At 48.8% G+C, this 19,928-nt stretch overlaps 2 protein-coding genes and 1 pseudogene across 3 annotated transcripts in view; all 3 read left to right on the top strand.

The window, feature by feature from the left end:
- The window catches only part of Flt3 (fms related receptor tyrosine kinase 3), a 94,415-nt gene extending 91,368 nt beyond the window's left edge, over positions 1–3,047 (top strand). For both annotated transcript variants that reach the window (XM_075972030.1, XM_075972022.1), the window contains exons 23-24: positions 684–789; positions 2,472–3,047. In XM_075972030.1, the coding sequence (XP_075828145.1) occupies positions 684–789; positions 2,472–2,579 (214 nt within the window). In that variant the 3' untranslated portion in view covers positions 2,580–3,047. The remainder of the gene's footprint in view (positions 1–683; positions 790–2,471) is intronic.
- A 4,879-nt stretch (positions 3,048–7,926) lies between these two features.
- On the top strand, positions 7,927–18,272 carry Urad (ureidoimidazoline (2-oxo-4-hydroxy-4-carboxy-5-) decarboxylase). Its single transcript, XM_075956734.1, has 2 exons — positions 7,927–8,139; positions 17,556–18,272. The coding sequence occupies exons 1-2, from the start codon at positions 7,965–7,967 to the stop codon at positions 18,023–18,025; spliced, it is 645 nt and encodes a 214-aa protein (XP_075812849.1). The 5' UTR covers positions 7,927–7,964; the 3' UTR covers positions 18,026–18,272.
- On the top strand, positions 8,521–8,616 carry LOC142842775 (U6 spliceosomal RNA; annotated as a pseudogene).
- Positions 18,273–19,928: the final 1,656 nt, after the last annotated feature.

A 19,928-nucleotide genomic window follows, 5' to 3' on the forward strand; every position in this document is an offset into this window, starting at 1 on the left:
CAAAACTATAGAAATGACAGAGACATCTGACTGCCTGGACTCACCCCAGGATTTCTCTGCAATGACACATCTTTACAAAGTATAAAGGAATATTCCACAACATCCCAGGATGCGGGAGGCAGAGGCAGGTGGATCTCTGTGATTTGAAGTCAGCCAGATTCATTAGAAAGTTCAAGGACATCCAGAGCTATGTTGTGAGACCCTGTCTTGAAAAAAAAAAACCAGTCAACCTATAAACAATTTTAAGAGAGAGAGGAGGAGGAGGAAAACAAAGCAGGAATGGCGAGGGATCACTTGCCTATCATCCCAGCACTCCGGAGATGAGGCGTGAGGCAGTAGGCCGTAAACAAACAAGCAAGACAAGCAGAGAAAAACTTCATCTTTCGCTTCAGTTAACTTTGCTGTCCTAGGGGGCAGTACTCTGGGGCTTAATTCCTTTGTTTGAAACATCTGCGGGTTTGACTCCGCCTCACGCAGCGACCAATGCTGGCGTAGTTTGAAGGTTTGACTCCGCCTCTGGTGTTACAAATTCTGATACTTGGTTTCCGCAAAGCCAGGGCGTCCTGCACAAGCTGTCCCCACGCTGCGGACCGGACGCTGCCCCTGCGTGTGGACTACGGATGACAGTTCGTTTGAGTCCATTCACCCCTTCTCAACGCGGCCTTTGCTGTCTTGCTTCACAGATACTTTGTAATGCAATCCTGCTGGGCTTTTGATTCAAGGAAGCGGCCATCCTTCCCTCATCTGACTTCGTTTTGGGGCTGTCAGCTGGCAGAAGCAGAGGAAGCGGTATGTAGAGATGCGGGCTTGATGATAGCCATCCCCAAGAAGGAGGTGTGTGAGAGAAAGCTTGGGCGCCGTCTCCTCGGATCCAGTTGTGGCAGGCAGTCTTTCTCACCTCAGTTTTCCGTTTATCCCGATTACTCTTTCACAGCTGTGTGGAGGAAGACCTACTTCTTTTGTTCCTTTGTTTTTGTTTTTGGAGAGACAGAGTTTGTCTGCGTAACAGCCCTGGCTGTCCTGGAACTCACTCTGTAGAGCAGGCTGGCCTCAAAGTCAGAGATCCGCCTGCCTCTGCCTCCTGAGTGCTGGGATTAAAAGCATCTGCCACCACCACAGTCCAGCTAAGACCTGTTTCTTAATGTGGTTGTGGGGGAGGGGACGACCACACGGGACTTGGGGGAGGAGGGGGAGACATAACCACTGTGATTTCATCCAACTGGCTCTTAGTTTAAAGTTCTTAGGAATCAGGTGTCGTGGTACATGCTTCTAATCCCAGCACTCAGGCAGGAAGCAGAGGCAGGTGGATCTCTGTGAGTTCAAGGACAGCCGAGGCTGCACAGAGAAACCCTGTCTCAGGGATGTGGGAGCTCTTAAGGGTCCAGTGCCAAGTACTAGACTGCTAAATGAAACCCAATTGCTCCAAAAGCCACTGGCCTTCTCTAACTCAACATGAAGCATGAACATGGGCTCCTCCCAGCTGGGTCAGGGTGGCTGTGGGAGCTGGGGAGGGCTCTGACCCGATGCTGTGAGGCCCCATTCCAGCTCTACTGCCTACTCCTCACTGATGATGGTGAGACCCTTCTGTGGCCTCAGTGTTCCCATCTGTAAAATGGCTTGCAAAGCCAGCTGATTCTCTAGCAACAGGATCTTGGGGTTTCCTCACTAACTGTTCCTCCTTGGCACTGCCAGCCATAGAGAGAGCTGTTCCAGTTGTGAGCCAAGGATGGGGCCTTGAACTCTCAAAGCCCAGGTTCAGATCCTGCCTCCACCACTTCCATTTCGTGTAGTGTTTACTACTTGACACTTTAATGTGGACACCTTGTGGGGTCAGGATTATAGTTCTATAAAGCATCTGCCCCTTTCCTACTTTTCATTAAAATGAGTGGCTGTTATTTAAGAAAATAAAAATATAAAGCTGGTGGGAGGTGCTAGAGAGACAGTTCAGGGGTCAAGAACACTTGTTGCTTGTGCAGAGGACCAGGGTTCCCTTCCTAGTACCTACGTTGTGGCTCACAATCACCTATAACTCCAGTTCCAGGGATCCAACACCCTCTTCTGGCCTCTGCAGGCCCGGTACTCATGTGGTGCACACACCAACAAGCAGGCACACACTCATTGTGCTTAAATAAAAGTAAATAAAACTTTTAGAAGCTGAGACTATCCAAATTCATAATTTTGTTTTTTTAAGATTTATTTTTTATTCATGTGTATTAGTATATTTGGGGGAACCTCAAAAAACAGGAAAGAGTGTTGATTCCCCCCGGAGCTGGAGTTATAGACAGTTGTGAGCCACCACGTGGGTGGTGGGAATTGAACTCAGGTCCTCTGCAAGAGCAGCCAGTGCTCTAAACCGCTGAGCCATCTCTCCAGCCCCTACATCCACAATTTTAAATGATCTGTATAAAAGTGAGCGTTAAGTCCTTTGTTTTCTGGGACACAGGTCACCCTTGCTCTCTTCCCTTTTCCAGATGTACCAGAACATGGGGGGCGACGTTCCAGAACATCCTTCCATCTATCAAAACAGGCGGTCTGTCAGCAGAGAGGAAGGCTCCAAGCCGCCGTCGCCACAGGCCTAGGGGAAGATTCATAGAGAAAGAAGTTAGTGAGGGGGCTTCGTCTCCCGCCACCCTAGACAGGCTGTAGATCGCAGAGCCAAGACTAGCCTCGCCTCAGAGGAAGCGCCCTACCGGCTGCTGCTTTGCCGGACTTTTCTCTAGATGCTGTCTGCCATTACTCTTGTTTCCAAAGTGACTTCTATGAAATCCACCCACCCCTCGCGTGGACGGGAAGAGCCAATAGTGAGATTTATTGGTGAGCCTGCCTATATTGGGAGGCCTTCCCAGGCTGTCTTGAGGGGGAAACCGTGTATCTAAAATATAGTATATTCTTGTAAATACATAAAACAAGACAAAATTTAAAAGAAACATTTTTGCTAAGGAGAAGCTAAATATGATTTTTTTAAAATCTATGTTTTAAACTAATATGTAACTTTTTCATCTGTTTAGTGATATATTTTATGGATGGAAATAAACTTTCTACTATAGAAATGGTGGTCTTTGAGCCTTTATTCAAACTGGTTAGGGGCGGCCCTAGCCGGAGCTCATGGCCTTCGGTGTGTGTTTTCATGTTTTTTTCTTGAGCAGGTGCATTCTGGGAGAGGCTTCCGTGTTGTGGCTTGTCTTTGCACTAATTATGTAGCTCGGGCTGGCCTCAAGCCTGGGATGCTGGGGTTAATAGCATGCATTTTCACGTCTGGCAGAAGGTCCACCTTTCATCAGACTATTAAAGGTACCCGAGTCCAGCAGGCTCAGGACAGCTGTGACCATATCCATTCTGCTCTTTGTAATTCCCTTTTCTCCCCATTTGCTATTGATCTCTTGAAACTGAGCAACCTTCAACCCATGGGTTTAGACATTTGGCGTGCTTTGACCCCTAGCAATGCTGGATGCCACTAGGTTCTGTCTTTTAGATCTCGTTTCGTCCTAAGACAGGACTTCATGTGTCCCAGGCTGGACTCGGATTTACTGTGTGACCAAGGATGACCTTGAACTTCTGAAGCTCTGTTTGTTAAACACCTTGGGTTCCTCAAACCCACAAGCCCTTGAAGGCACCATTCCGTGTTCTGCTGTGGTGAATCTGACCCGGGACAGTTAGAATCCTTCAGAGTTTGTCATTTTGTGTCTGGCTTATTCCATGCAGCACAGTGTCCTCAAGACCCATCCATATGTCGAGATGTGTGGAAATTCTCTTCCCTTTTAGGGTTACATTTTCTACTATGTGCACATAGCATGTTTTATTTGGCCATTGACCTGTCAACAGACCTTGGATTGCCTCAGCCTCTAGTTGATGTTAAAATTGCTGCTGAGGACATGAGTGCAGAAATACCTTTCTCATTTAAAAATTTATCTTATTTTGAGACAAGATTATTATTATTATTATTGGGGTTTTTTTGAGACAGGGTTTCTCTGTGTCACAGCTTTGGTGATCTTGGACCTCCCTTTGCTCTGTAGACCAGGCTAGCTGACCTCAAACTTAGAGATTCACTTGTCTCTACCTCCCAAGTGCTGGGATTAAAGGTGTGCACCACCACCTCGCTGGGGCAAGGTTTTATTATGTACCCCAAATTGGCCTTGAACTCAGGATCCTCCTGCCTCAGCTTCCCTAGTGCCTGTCCCGCTTCTCCTCCACCCTGGCCTTCACACCTGGCTCTGAGAACCTAGCGTGGGACCCCAGACACTCTCAACTTCAAGGCACTGCTGAGGGTTTTGCTGGCTTTGCCTTCTCTCTGCGTTAACCTACCAGTGGTCTTTATCGATTTTTTTTTTCAAAGATTTATTTATTTGTTAAGTATACCGTGGTCTGCCTGCATATGTCCCTGCAGGCCAGAAGAGGGCACCATATTTCATTATAGATGGTTGTGAGCCGTCATGTGGTTGCTGGGAATTGAACTCAAAACCTTTGGAAGTATAGCCAGTGCTCTTAACCTCTGAGCCATCTCTCCAGCCCTCGATTTATATTTTTCCATGGTTTTGATGGAACTGGTGGAGAGAGCAGAGCTCCGGGCATTTGGCAAAGCCTCTTGAAATGCTCATCGTGAGATGCGTGCTGACTCTAGCAATCTTCTCTCTTCTCTCAAAATGATTCCACCCAGGATATGTGCACACTCTGTCCATGACATCTCTGTGGGTGGAGTCAAACACTCAATTTCCACCCCGAGTCGGCTTCCTTGTGTGCAACGTTGAAATCACCAAAAGACTTCATTTCTATGAAAATGAAGTCTCTTCAACAATGAGGACCCTAAAAGAGACAGACGTGGATCTAATCTACATGGGAAGAAGAAAAAGACAAGATCTCCTGAGTAAATTGAGAGCCTGGGGACCTTGGGAGATGGGTTCAAGGGGAGGGGAGAGGCAGGGAGGGGAGCAGAGAAAAATGTAGAGCTCAATAAAAATCAATTAAAAAGAGAAAAAAAAGAAAGAAACTGTTTTATAATATTCTATTTCATTAATTCTGATCACTCTACTAAAAAAGAAAGAAAATGAAGTTTCTTGTTTGTGATTGTTATAAAAAAATGATATCAGAGTCTATGTATACTACCAAATATTTCTTTCAAGAAGCACAATCTTGGGCCTGGAGAGACAGTTAATAGTCCATAGCTCCTGCAGGGACCTGAGTTTGCTTCCCAGCACCCATGCCTGGGAACTCCCAATCGCCTGTAACCCCAGTTCTAAGGGATCTGACACCCTCTCCTGGCCTCCAGAGACGCTACATGCGCATGGTGTACCCACATTCAGGCATATTCATAGACATGAAATAAACCCAGAAATCCTGTTTCTAAAGCACAATAGACTTGCTCTTCAGAGATGTATTCGTGTTATGCAGTGAGTATCTCTGATCCCCAACCCTGAAGCCCAGAATCTGAACTCCAGAACATGAGCCGTCACATACGGAAAATTCCATGCCTGGCCCCTGGGTGACGGGGAGCTCACATTATTGCACCGAGCTACCATCAGGCTGTGCACATGAGGCATAAATGGATTTTGTAAATTATATGTACGAAAATACCCCAATCACGGCAGATTTAGAATTCAGTTCCACCATTCTAAGTAAGGGTTGTCCTACCTGTTTAATATTTTCTGACGCTCCTCATTTTGCTGATGTCCTGTGTAAACACAGTCCTTGGTCACCATGGTTGTTCATTCTCAAACTAATAACATTGAAATATGCTTCTGGGGGCTGGAGAGATGGCTCAGTGGTTAAGAGCATTGCCTGCTCTTCCAAAGGTCCTGAGTTCAATTCCCGGCAACCACATGGTGGCTCACAACCATCTGGAATGAGGTCTGGTGCCCTCTTCTGGCCTGCAGACATACACACAGACAGAATAGTGTATATATAATAAATAAATAAATATTTAAAAAAAAGAAAGAAATATGCTTCTGGCCATGTTGGGGAGAGGTTTGTGGTATCTTCACAGAAAGTGAAATTGGGATTATGCCCCTGGTCACTTTAGTTTGGGTCAAGCTGTGTCCCTGATGGGATCCCTCTTCTTTCTTTCCTTTTTTTTCTTTTTTTTTTTTTTCTTTAAAGAAAGGTTTATTGAGTACACGACAAGAGGTTCCCAGCTGGGCAGTAACAAGAGTAACAATGCAATTCCTACACCCAAGCCCCAGGAGACACCAGGAACGTGGTTGTAGAAAGAATGTAAGAGCCAGAAAGGACCAGGACACCTGCTTCTAGGCAGGACAGCGAAGCAGCACCCATCTGATATCAACAACGTGGTAGTCTAGACCTGCATAATGAACGACCCAGCGTCTGGCAAGGTCTCACCCTCCTTAACAGCCTCTAAGAGTCGTCCGGGGGGGGGGGGGGGATCCCTCCAGATTGTGCCAGCAGATGGCGCCCGAGCACCACCGATTCTAAACGGAGTCCCAAACACCAGGCCTGACTAGTTACCGCCCCTTGGTTCCTGGAAAGACAAATACTGAGTGAAAGGAAAGCCTTTGGAGATAATTTACCCAGGGTGCAATCGTTTCTGGATTCGCGGTAACGAGAGATTCTTGTGCTGCCCCTAATCCAACATTTACTGAGGTCCCCCTGAGATCAGAGCCTCCTGTACCCCTTCTTCTCATCCTCACCACCCCCAACCCCCCACCCCCACCCCCGGTCTCTGGTACTCCATCCTAATCTTTCCTTTTTCCGCGAAGGACTCTCCTGGTAATCCCTTAGCTGAACTCTTCGGCCACACTGTCATCTGTTTGCTTCACTGCTCCTGTGGAGAAGCACTTAACCAAAACAACCCGAGGGAGGTTCTCATTGAAAGAATTGAAACTGCCGGAACCTGGAGGCAGACACTCACCTGTGTTCGCACATAGAACACACCTAATTTAAAAAATAAAAAGGAGGCCGGACAGTGGGGACGCACGCCTTTAATCACAGCACTTGGGAGGCAGAGGCAGGCGGATCTCAGCGAGTTTGAGGCCAGCCTGGTCTACAGAGAGAGTTCCAGGACAGCCAGGGCTACACAGTGAAACCCCGCCTCGATAAAACAAAAATAAACAAGTAAATAAAAAAAAAATTTTTAATAAAAAAAAAGGAAAAAAACACACACAAGGAGGTAGAACTCCCCCTGAGACACCTCACTGTTTCATATGCACTAAAGTTGCACATATGTTGAGCATTTGGGGTACAAACAAAGATTAAAACACGGTACCTAGCCTCTTGAGCAGGGTTTCTCAACATGTGGGTCAAAACCCCCTTTGGGGTCAAATGACCCTTTCACAGGGGTCGCAGATCAGATACCTTGCATATCAGATATTCCCACTGCAATTCATAACAGTAGCAAAATTACAGTTATGAAGTAGCAATGATACACATTCTATGGTTGCGGGTCGCCACAGCATGAGAAACTGTAGTGAAAGGTCGCAGCATTAGGAAGGTTGAGAGTCATTGTTCTAGAGCAACAGCAAGGAAAGATGAGAAATCAACTTCCAAGTAGGAGGACCTGTGACCTGCCTGAATTTCCAGGAAAAGCTTTCCCAGGAACAACCCAGGTTCGATTCCCAGCACCCACGTGCTGATCCACAATCACCTGTAACTCCGTTTCAGGGGGTTCCACATCCTCTGCTGGCTCTGAGGATGGCCAAACTTGCTCAGGAACTTTCCTTATGCAGAAGTCCCTGCTCCCTTGTTCATGGCCTTAAGCCTGGGTGGAATAAAACTCAGTGGTAGAATGCTTGCCTAGCACGTGTGGGTTCTGTCCCCAGCACATATAACACCCCCTAGCACCAAGGAAACCCTTAAACCCGTGTTTACGCATTGCAAGAACATTCTGGACAGGCTCCTCCCAGGGGCATTTAACCCAGCTCGGCTGGTATTGCACAAGGCGAGCCTGTGTGTTCAGCAAATACAAGTGTGCGAGGAAAAGTCGGTGCCACTCACTGGAGGAGAGCAGAATCTCAGCCATGGACATGGAGAAGGTCAACTCCATGGGCTTCGGTGAATTTGTGGATGTGTTTGGGAACGTCATTGAAAAATGTCCTCTGGTTGCAGCTGCTGTTTGGTCCCAGCGTCCATTCTCTGGCTTGGAAGACTTGGAAAAACACTTTTTTGATTTTATCGATGCTCTTCCAAGGTCAGGTAAGACTTCCGGCCCTTGAGCTCACAAAGCGATTTCCAATATCGTATAGAAAAATATTTTAGATTGGTTTAGCCCTGTTGCTTATACTTACAGTTATCTAGCTGGGTTTTTTGTTGTTGTTGTTGTTTTTTTCGAGACAGGGTTTCTCTATGGTTTTGGAGCCTGTCCTGGGACTAGCTCTTGTAGACCAGGCTGGTCTCGAACTCACAGAGATCCGCCTGCCTCTGCCTCCCGAGTGCTGGGATTAAAGGCGTGCGCCACCACCGCCTGGCTATCTAGCTGGTTTTGTTGGAAGGGTCAGCCTTTCAAGGTGCTAGGCTCTAAGTAGAGTCAAGAGTGTGTCCGGGTGCTCGCTTCGGCAGCACATATACTAAAATAAATAAATAAATAAATAAATAAAAGGAACGATACAGAGAAGATTAGCATGACCCCTGCGCAAGGATGACATGCAAATTCGTGAAGCGTTCCATAAAAAAAAAAAAAAAAGAGTGTGTCTGGTAAGACAGCGTGGCGAACATTGGAGCCTGGAGGTCACGAGCAGGAACCGGGCAAAGGCCTTGATGTGTTAGAGGCCAAAGGGCAGTCTGAGACTGGCCCCTTTCAGCCACCCAGGGTCCACCTTGGCAGTGCTCTGGGTACAAGAGAGAGGGCAGCGAATATATCTCAGGGACCTCCAAGGGGAGTGCAAAACTGGCTCCTTCACAAGAGAAAGTCAGTTTGGACCAGACAAAGAAAGTACTTGTACTCAGATCCAAGGCTCTGTTGGGGGAAGAAGAGACGCTTAAGCAAGTGATGTGTTCCTGGGAGAGAGAAAGCCCTGAAGCATTTGGGGCCATGAGGTGGGGAGAAGAGAAAGTAGGGGTTCAGACTGATTGGTGCCCGAAAGGCACAGAGGCCAAAGGCATGCAGTCCTTGCTCGCGGGCTATTTGGGTTCCAGAATAATCCAGACATGCCCTTGGGGACTTGAGGCAGGAGGGTGACCCTGTGGTCTCACAAAGGGACAGGCACACACTGCTGCCTTCAGGACAACTGCAATGGTCAGTGACTTCCCCTCCTCACCTGGACGTCCTCATAAGAGAACTTAGAGTACTCAGCAGGTAAGAGCACCGGCTGCTCTCCCAGGGACCTAGAGACCGAGTCTCAGCACCCACACAGCTGTCACAAATGCCTCTGAATGGGAAAACCTGATGTCCTCTTCTGGCCTCGGTGGCCATCAGGAACACATGTGGTGCACAGACTATGCAGGCAAACACAAAAATCTAAGGGTGCGTCTATCTCAAACGGAAGCCTGGTGGCCCTAGCCCATAATCCCAGTACTCACTGAGCTGCATTCAATCCTTCCACATTGTTTCTCTCAAAGGAGAACCAGCAACAGCTAGTAACTCAATGTCTTTTAAGGCTCCGTTTTTAAAATGAATCCAACATAATTTTTAAAATTAATTTCCTTATGTAACTATGCGTGTGACAGAGTGTATCTCTGTGCGCCTCGTGAATGCAGGTGTCTGTGGAGCCCGAAGTAGGTATCAGAGCCCCTAGAACTGGAGTTATGGGCCATTGTGAACCACCTGATGTGGGTGCTGGGAACTGAACCCAGGTCTTCTGCAAGAGTAGCCAGTGCTCTTAACCACGGAGCCATCTCTTGACCCCAATCTAAAGGTTTTTGAAGAAAATGACCAAACTAGAAGTCAATCTCATGACTTCTGGAGGATTTTTCTAGATAATCTAAAAACAAAATTAGAAAGGTGTGTGCGTGTGTGTGTGTGTGTGTGTGTGTGTATGTGTGTGCGTGTGTGTGCGTGTGTGTGTATGTGTGTGTGTATGTGTGTGTATGTGTGTGTGCGTGTGTGTGTATGTGTGTGTGTGTGCGTGTGTGTGTATGTGTGTGTATGTGTGTGTGTATGTGTGTGTGCGTGTGTGTGTGTATGTGTGTGTATGTGTGTGTGTATGTGTGTGTATGTGTGTATGTGTGTGTGTATGTGTGTGTATGTGTGTGTGTGTGTATGTGTATGTGTGTGTGTATGTGTGTGTGTGTGCGTGTGTGTGTGTGTATGTGTGTGTATGTGTGTGTATGTGTGTATGTGTGTGTGTGTATGTGTGTGTATGTGTGTGTATGTGTGTGTATGTGTGTGTGTATGTGTGTGTGTATGTGTGTGTATGTGTACGTGTGTGTGTATGTGTGTGTGTATGTGTGTGTGTGTATGTGTGTGTATGTGTGTATGTGTGTGTGTATGTGTGTGTATGTGTGTGTATGTGTGTGTATGTGTGTGTATGTGTGTGTATGTGTGCGTGTGTGTGTGTATGTGTGTGTGTATGTGTGTGTATGTGTGTGTGTATGTGTGTGCGTGTGTGTGTGTATGTGTGTGTATGTGTGTGTATGTGTGTATGTGTGTGTATGTGTGTGTATGTGTGTATGCGTGTGTGTGTGCGTGTGTGTGTGTATGTGTGTGTATGTGTGTATGTGTGTGTGTGCGTGTGTGTGTGCGTGTGTGTGTGTATGTGTGTGTGTGTGTATGTGTGTATGTGTGTGTGTGTACGCGCGCACTCTCACAAACATGCACATGTGCTGTGTGTGGTATATGTTTGTGTGCACACACGTGGGGTGGGTGCACACATAGAGGAGAACTTCAGGTATCTTCCCCTTTCTCTCGGCTTTTTCCCTTTGGAACAGGGTCTCTCACTGAACCCAAAGTTTGTTTTAGCCAGAATGACCTGCAAGCCTTGGAAGAATCTGCCTGTACCCGCCTTCAACACTGGAATAGCCAGCCAAGCAAGGCTTTTGACTGGGGTGATGGAGACTCAAGTTCTCACACCCCTGTGCAATCTTTTGCCTTTGGACAACAAGGAACAAATTGGGTAATAGAATCTTTTCTGTTTAAGGGTAGAAATGACCTAAAGGGAGTGCTTTACTTTATGTCTCTGTTGCTGTAACAATTTTGGGGTCGAAAGGGTTTGTATGAATTACACTTCCACATCGCAGTCCATGGGGAGGGAATTCAGAGCAAGGAGCTCAAGGCAGGAATCTGGAGGCAGAAACTGAAGTAGAGACCACGGAGGAACACTGTTTATGAGCTTGCTGTCTCTGGTTCTCTCCGATTCCTTCCTAATCCAGTTCAAGCCCAGCTGCCTAAGGATGGCACCACCCACAGTGGGCTGGACCCTCCCTCATCAATTAACAATTAAGAGAATGCCCCACAAGCCAGGCAGCGGTGGTGCAAACCTTTAATCCCAGAAGACAGAGGCAGGTGAATCTCTGCGAATTTGAGACCAGCCTGGTCTACAGCGAGTTCCTGGATAGCCAGGGCTACAAAGAGAAACCCCATCTCGAAAAACCAAAGAAGAAATGAGAAGAAAAGAAAGAGAAAGTGCCCTGCAGACTTGGCCACAAACTGATCTCATGGAAGTAATTCTTTGATTGAAGTTTCCTTTTCACAGATGAAGAGTTAGTTTGTGTCAAAGCGATAAAAATGAAGTATCATGGGGATAAGGGGTGGGGGTGGATGAAACACAGTGTTATTCCTAGAGAAGGGTTTGTTTGGATTATACTTTTTAAATAATTTATTTTTGTTTAATACTCATTTGATGTTTTGCCTGCATGTACTTTTGTGTGAGGGTGTCAGATCTTGAAGTTAGCTGCCATGTGGGTGCTGGGTCCTCTGGAATTGAACCCAGGTTCTCTGAAAGACCAGCCAGTGCTCTTCTGGACCATCTCTCTATCCTCATGGGTTAGCTTTTAAAAGGAAGGAAAGAAGGGAAGAAGGAAGGGAGGGAAGGAGGGAGGGAGGGAGGGAGGGAGGGAGGGAGGGAGGGAGGGACAAAGAAAGAAAGAAAGAGAAAAAGAAAAAACTTTCTATCTTGGGCAGAAAACTGGATTTTTAGAGTAGAGAGGTTGCCCTCTCCTTTAAGTTAAACTATGATGTATAGTGTCCACTAGATGGCAGTAGAGGATTACTATTGGGACCAAGCCTCACCTGCTAATTCAGCACGTCTAACCTATCAGCTCTCATAGTCCTAAGCATAGGTGGCAACTGTGGTAGAGGAAAGGAAGGGAGGTTGAAACCACAGGCGCTCCTAGGCTAGGGAAATGAACCACACCTAAGGCTGTGGGGTCCAGCTCCAGTGCCAACCCAAACCTACAGCAATAAGTCTCTCTCTCTCTCTCTCTCTCTCTCTCTCTCTCTCTCTCTCTTTCTCTCTCTCTCTCTCTCCAGTTTCTCTCTGCCAGTTTCTCTCCATCTTTGTCTCTTTGTATCTATTTGTGTCTCTCTCTTCTCTCTTCTCTTTCTTCTCTGTCTTTGTCTCTAGCACCCTTCACCGTGTGTGTGTGTGTGTGTGTGTGTGTGTGTGTGTGTGCGCGTGCGTGTGTGCGTGCCCGCGTGCAATAACTTTGCCATACCAATACAAGCTGTTTGTACTGTGGTTGGGGTAGTGGAGATGGTGAGACCTGCTGGCTGGCCAGGAAAGAGAGCTAAAGTCAACAAGATTTAGGTAGGTGGGTTTGACAGAGGGAGATCAAAATCAATAAATGCTAAAGATAACCCCTCAGTACCTTGTCTGAGTGGCTGTGTGGGGTGCTATAATTTTCTGGGGTACAGAAGACAAAAAGCAAAAAAAAAATGGAATCTTGTTAGTTCTGGTCCTAATAAGAATTAAAATGAAGATGCTGTGTGTGCTACTGGATAAGAGAAAGGGAACATGGTGAAGCTAAGGACAAACTAGATCTTGGGGTCATGAAAGAGCTTACTGCACTTAAAACTACATGACTGCCTGGGGGTGTGGCTCAGGGGCAGAGTGTGTGCTTAACAAGCAGGGGAACCTGAGGGTGACCCCTGGCCTGAGACTATAAAGATTTAAACATGGACCGGATGGTGGGGCAGGAGAGGGAGTTCGGTTGCTTGGTGGAGAGGTTGTCTAGGATGTGGAAGCCTTGGGTTTGGTTCCCAGGACACAACACAATCCAGGCACAAAGGCTGTATGCCCAGCACTTGGGAGATGGACTTAGGAAGGTTATCCTCAGCCACATATGGAGTCTGAAGCCAGCCTGGACTACAAGAAACCCTGTCTCTGAAGAAAAATTTAACAGAACAAAAGAAAACCCCTAGACAAGAACACTTAACTCTGTAAATAAGAAAGGGAGAAGCGAGTCCCATTCCTTTTAGTGATAACATCTGGGCTGAGCCACACAAGGACAGGCACCTGAAGCAGGAGGGACGATGCCAGGGCCTGGCCCATGGGCTCAGGCTAGACTGCTGTTCGTAATGGACTCTGATGAGGGCAGATTGGTTTGTGGGAGGGGTCAGAGACTTGATAGAGTGACCTGGATGGAGAAGCGCAGAAGTAAACAACGTGAAAGTGAGAAGGCCAGAGAAATAAGAAAAAAGTGGTGGGGAGCCGGGAGCTCCATGGGGGCTCTAGATCTGCCTTTGGGAAGCATGGTTCTCAGTGGCTCCCCACTGTGGAATGGGGAGGGTGCAGAAAGCCATGCATGACTTGTAGATGTGACATCTGAGAAGGAAAGTCACAAGTAAACTCTCAAGACACCAAAACCAGGAGCTGAAGAGATGGCTCAGTGATTAAGAACACTTACGGCCCTTGCATGGGATCCCAGTTCAGTTCCCAGCACCTCGAGTGACCAAAAACCACCTGGAAATCTAGTTCCATGGGATCAGATGTCTCTTGCCTGCAAGGGCATCCACAAGTATGTGACACACAAGCACGCACACGAGCGCACGCACACATACACATATACAACTAAAAACAAAGAAACCACAGGTGGAAACGCTGTGGACTGACCCCAGAGCATGCGCAATAAAGCTACTGGAGCCCCCGGGGCAAGGGGACCTAGAGGCTGCCTTGAAACTGAAGGAACAAGAGAGAAGCGGTTGGGTGTGTGCATGGCACCCACATATATGTCACACACACACACACAATTCAAAACAAAGAAACCACACTCAGTGTGGGTAATTCATGTAATTCCAGCACTTGGGAGGAAGACCAGGCAAACAAGGGCCTTGCCTTGGCTAGATGAGACTGTCACCAAAGGAACACTGTGTCTCAGAGGTTAAGAGCAAATGCTGCTCTTGCAGATGAGCTGAGTTCTGTCCGTTCCCAGCACCCATGTCAGAGCTCACAACCAATCACCAGCTCCAGGGGATGGATGCCTCAACAGCAGGCAAGCGCGCATGCATCTGGGCACACACTCCCGTGTACACACACGAAAATTTAAAAATAAATATCTTCAGAAGGTCTCCTTTTGGGGCTGGTGAGATGGCTCAGTGGTTAAGAGCACTGACTGCTCTTCTGGAGAACCTGGGTTCAATTCCCAGCACCCACATGGCAGCTCACAGCTGTCTGTAACTCCAGTTCAAGAGAATCTAACATCGTTATACCAATGCACATGAAATAAAGTTAAATAAAGTTTAAAATATCATACTATAAAAATAAATAAATAAAAGGTCTCCTTTTAAAATAACTCTGTGTGTGTGTGTGTGTGTATGTGTGTGTGTGTAAGAACACGGGTGAAGGAGTTGGTCTTTACTAGATGACACAAGACCATTCCTTGTGCCAGGAATGGGGGGCGCATGACTGGTGTAGACAGAGGGGCACAGGAGGGCCACAATGGGCTTCTAGGCAGTTGCTGCTTGCTCAGAGGGTACTGTTGTCAGCCCTACCCTTCTCTGGACTCGCAGCAAGTCATGGTGAGGTTGCCCTCTGTTCCCAGTGAGCAATACCTACCTGCTCCTCGCCTTGTCCTGACACCCAGTGACACAGCTGGGAAAATCTGAGTTTCCTGAGATGTTATGAAACAAATGAGGGTGCCAGAGACTGCCCGCACTGGGCCACCCACGTAGGGGAGACTCCGGAATGCGAGCTGTCTTCCAGTCTCCAGCCTCCTTTGGGGATTAATGGCCTCAGCTGTGGGTACCTTGAAGGAGATACAGTGCAGATGGGAACTAGGGAGGCCCTTGCTGTATATCCGTAGGCAGATGGGCGCTAGCCTCTGCAGTACCCAAGGGACCAGTGATTTGGAGCAGCTAAGGTGGGGACCGTGACTGGGCAAGCCAGCCAGCTTTATTTCTTCTGGTAGGCTACCATTCCAGTTCTTTCTTGTCTGTGTCGCTGAAAGGCGCGCGCGCGCGCGCGGTGTGTGTGTGTAAATTTCGGTTCCGCTAATTTAGCGTAATTTTCTTCTGCCCTTTGCCCTGCTCTATTCTAGGCCTCTTTTCTCTTCCCCCTTCTTGTCTTCTCTGCAAGAGTGGCAAACACATCTCACTCCTAGGCAAACATTAACTCAGGCGATGCTTTCAAGAGGGGAAGATAAACCTAGGAGGAGTGAGAAGTGAGGTGTAAGGGCAAGAAGGTTTGGGGGGGGTGGCGCTGCTAGGCAGCCCGCACCCGCTCCACGCATGCGCAACAGCAGGTTCCTGGGGGCGGGGAGGGGGGAGACTTCCCACTCCCGTGAAGCCCACCAATAACTGCATCGATGGCTGCTTGAACTGACCCGGGAGCACACGCAGTAAAGCAATTGGATCCTCCTGGGAGAGGTGGCCCAGAGGCTGCTTGTTTTAACTCTAACAAGAGAGGATCGATGTGGGTGCGCAGTCTTTTAGTAGCGTAAATGTGCAGCCAAGGCTGTCTGCCCATCCTGGGATTGGATGGATGTGGGGAGAACCTGTCCTGAGTGGCGTGGCAACCATTAGCCCTCTGACCTCCCAGGTGGGAAATGTAACACACACGTTTTCGCACCACACGGAAAGCTCTCTCGACAGCAGAAGAGAGAACTACTCCTGAGCGTGGTGGTCTAGAATTAGGATACCCATGACGGGGAGGGGGGGAGAATGGAACTGGAGAGCAGGCAAGTCATTACAGGGGGCTGTGGGCTTAGAGCGAACTGTGTGCAGGTGCGCAGCTCAGTGACCTTGGGCAGAAGAACTGGCGTTTGTTTTCTGAGCCTTTGCTCAATATTCTTTTCTAAAATTGATTTAATTTTTATTTATGTGGTTGTGACTGTATGACACTCCTTTGTGCGCCGCGGTGCCCAAGGAGGCCAGAAGAAATTGTCTGATCCCCTGGAGTTCCGTATACAGAATACAGGCCACGGATTTGCTTTGCTGCCGGCTTTACTTTCCATCTTGTTATGGAGGCAGGGTGGGGGAAACTTTTGGGGAAGGGGAGGCTGCACCGTATTGAAAGGGGGGTTTCCTCTCTGTGAGTATTGAGATACAACTTACTAAAGGGTGTTTTAATCAGTTCCCATTTCCAACAAAGCCGCACCTATTCCCACTGCCAAAGGGAGATAGACACCTACCTGCTTTGTGGAGATGGAATAGAAAGGCGGCTGCATCTCATAGTTCCGTTTTCCTGGACTTGCTATGAACATGAACTGCTTGTGCGTTAGGTGCCAGGGTATGGGGAAATGAGTTATCTTTAGTTCTCCATGATCGGTAAATTAGGTGTCACTCTCCTTCTTTTACGGAGGGCCGCCCTTCTGGGCACATTTGAGATCTTGTCTAGCCAGGGAATTTCAATTCGCGTTCTTTACAGTGCTTAAACGACGCGACCGGCCAGGATGGCCGGGAGTCCCCTTAAATTAGAACCCCGGACGCCACAGACTTTCCCAAAGCGAGAGGCCTAGAAGAACGAGAGCTTCCGCCCACGCGGGCTCTTTTGGGATCTGAAGTTAGACAGAGCCTAAGGAGTAACAACACAACCCCAGAGTGGGTGATTATAATTAAAGAAACAAAACAAATAAACAAAAAACCAAAACAATAATAAAAAGGCAAGCCGCTTTCATCAAGAGCGGAAGGATTTCGATGAAATGGGGTTCTTTTCGGTTAGCCGGCAAGGTTCATTGACTGTTTCATCCCAGAGACCCACACTTAGAGTCACAAAATCTAGGCATTTATTTGCAAAGCCTCTGGACCCACTCCGCTCCTGCCTGTTCTTCTTTGAGGCAGAATGAAACCCATTCCAGGACTTTTGGCGGAAGTCTTCAGACCTTCGCATCCGGCCCCCTTTCAACATCAAAGCCCCCCTGAGAGCAAAGGACTTTGAAAAGATAGGAGTAGCTAGGACTTCTTATCGCTTCCCAGCTCTCCCAGAGCAGGTCGTAAATTCCCAGCCTCTCTCTCTCTCTCTCTCTCTCTCTCTCTCTCTCTCTCTCTCTCTCTCTCTCTCTCTCTCTCTCCCTCCCTCCCTCTCTTCCCTCTCCCTCCCACGCCCCCCTCCAGTCCAGGATCCCCCCCCCTCTGAAAGACCAAACCTGTGACTTGCGCCCCGCCCCCGGGTCCTGGAGGGGGACGGAGGGACCCGCATCCCGTTATTGGAGAGGGACACCACTACCCAGGGACCCAGTTTGGCTTTCTGAAGTGCAGGGAGTAACCCTCTGCAGGTGTGTGTCTGTGCTTCTCTCCGCAGGCCATGAGGGCATCCTACGTTGTCACCCGGACCTAGCAGGCCGCGATCTGCAGCAGGGCACGCTCACCGCCGAGTCGCTGCGGGAGCAGAGCCAAGCGGGCCTCATCAGCCTGGACGCAGACGACCGGCTGCGGCTGCAGCAGCTCAATGCGCTGTACCGCAAGCGCTTTGGTTTTCCATTCGTGCTAGCTGCGCGCCTGAGCGACAGTGCCGCAGTGCCCCGGGAGCTAGCCCGCCGGCTGCATTGCCAGCCCGAGTCCGAGCTGCGCACCGCCCTGGGCGAGGTGAAGAAGATCTGCCACTTGCGCCTGGCGGATTTGCTAGGCGCCGGTCCCGCTAGTGTGGAACCGCTGCGGGGCTGGGGATCCGAACGCCAGCAGGATGCGCCACAAAGGGGACACCCTTCGCCGGAGGCGGCTCCGGCCTGGAAGGACAATCCTCTCACACACACAAAGCAAGTGGAGAACTGAAGCAATCACACGAGCAATGAATGCATCCTTTGTGTACTCATCCACATGAACACGCGTCGCCAAAATATGTCAAAATTCTAGAGAGTTTAGCGCTTTGTCCCGGATTTATCCAGATCGCTGCTTCAATTCTCCATTCGCCTTGCGGTCTGCGCGACACTACAGCTTTAGCGAATTGAAAGCTCCCATCTGGCTCCCCATTCTCTCCTGCTAAGCAGGAACAAGCAATGCAAAAGGCACTGAAATGGGAGTTTTGTATTCCATAGTGATTTTTCTTTTCCCACTTCATTTGATTTACCTGATATTTACACGTGAGCAGAAGCGACTGTCTCACTCTGAGACACTCATGAAAGCTGAAGTTGGGAGGGGGGAATTAAAACATTGGTTTTGGTCCCAGGTGATCATCTAGCAGTGGGAGTTGAGTTCTCCTACTCAACTTCCAACTTGGGGACTATGCCCTGCAGAGATCTGTGTGTGTGTGTGTGTGTGTGTGTGTGTGTGTGTGTGTGTGTGTGCCCAAGTTGGAAAGTTGTGATGGTCAGGAGCCAGTGTCACCCTTGTCCCTCCAAAAGGTCAGCCTTTGGTGGTGGACTGGACAGCCTTATGAGCCACCCAATATTAAAATAGCAATACTCATTGGACAGCCCTGGGTGTTGTGGAGCCCTGGATGAAGATGGTATCCCATAGTGCTGGTAATATGGGGATAGAGATGATGCAGATAGAAATCTATAGAACAAGTCAGATTTGGGAACCTGGAGATCCAGAGTCAGTCAGCCTGCTGTGGTCTCTGAAGAAGCACCATCACCAGCAGGAGACAGCGTCACAACATCCCACCCCCGCCACCAGAGAGAGAGAGGGGAGGGGAGTTAATGAGTCCCAAGAATACTACTTAGGCTTCTCTTGGTCCAGAGAAAACAGTCATTCATGACTTCCGCAACAAGACAGGTGGAAGCAGAGTTAATTTTCATTAGCAAACGACTAAATAAAACAAAATGTACTCTCCCCCTTTTCCAGAACTTTGGGTTCTGGGGGTCCACAGAAATAATCCCCTCCTGGAGCACTCAGAATCAAAGGAAAGGAACCTGTTACCTCTTCTGTCACCTCATCTACTTCCCTGAGCAGTGTGGGCAAGGGAAACTGGGGATGAAGGAGTGGATGCCTTGGAAGGCGCCTGCTATCAGCATCCTATGGTGGGCCACCTGGGGGACAGGAGCGCCAGGCCAAAGACTCAAAATCCACTACACTCAAAGCATTCCGTGTAGCCCTGGGGAAAACCCAACCCTTAGATAAGGGCCCTAAAATGTAGAATCCACCCTCTTTATGTAAATTTGATAAACCGAAGATGCAGAGAATCCAACGGGGCAAGATTCCCAGGGCTATTTTTAGAATCATAGATGCAATCTGTGCTTCTCAGGAACGACCGGGTCTAACTAGTGACATAACTGCATTTCAGCCATCAAGAGATTATCCAGTCTTTTACCCCTGAGGGAAAGGGCACGGGTTGGGCAGTTGCTGGCGTCCCTTTGGAAGGAGGTGGAGGTGAGGTGACCCGAGAGGGCTACTCAAGGACTCTTCCCAGCCTGGAGGTCAGGGCTGGACGTGCGACGCAGGAAGAGAGGGAGCTGGGAAAGAACGGTTGCCGCACCTGAGGGCCCTTTCTAGGGAGCCCAGTGTCAAAGCCCCCCTCCCTCCGCCCCAGGCCCGAGGCTGGTGGCGGGTGACCGGTGCTGCAGAGAGGTGGCTCACAGTTTCCTTTCTTCGTGTCTGGGCTCCAACAGTGGCAAGCCTGAGCCTGGCGCTGTCCCTTGTTCCTTCCCCTCTCTGGTGCGCAGCATGCGGGAAACCAGCCCGCGTCGCAGGCACCTCAAGGTGCTCGCTCCGTCGGGTAGACCCAGGGAACACCAGG

This window comes from Microtus pennsylvanicus, chromosome 1 (assembly GCF_037038515.1).
Source record: "Microtus pennsylvanicus isolate mMicPen1 chromosome 1, mMicPen1.hap1, whole genome shotgun sequence".
NCBI lineage: Eukaryota > Metazoa > Chordata > Mammalia > Rodentia > Cricetidae > Microtus > Microtus pennsylvanicus.

Bases quoted from the DNA above. Each gene is read 5' to 3' on its own strand.
- Urad (XM_075956734.1), top strand. From the start codon at position 7,965: ATGGACATGGAGAAGGTCAACTCCATGGGCTTCGGTGAATTTGTGGAT. The intron at 8,140-17,555 runs GTAAGACTTCCG...TTCTCTCCGCAG, and splicing joins CGATGCTCTTCCAAGGTCAG to GCCATGAGGGCATCCTACGT.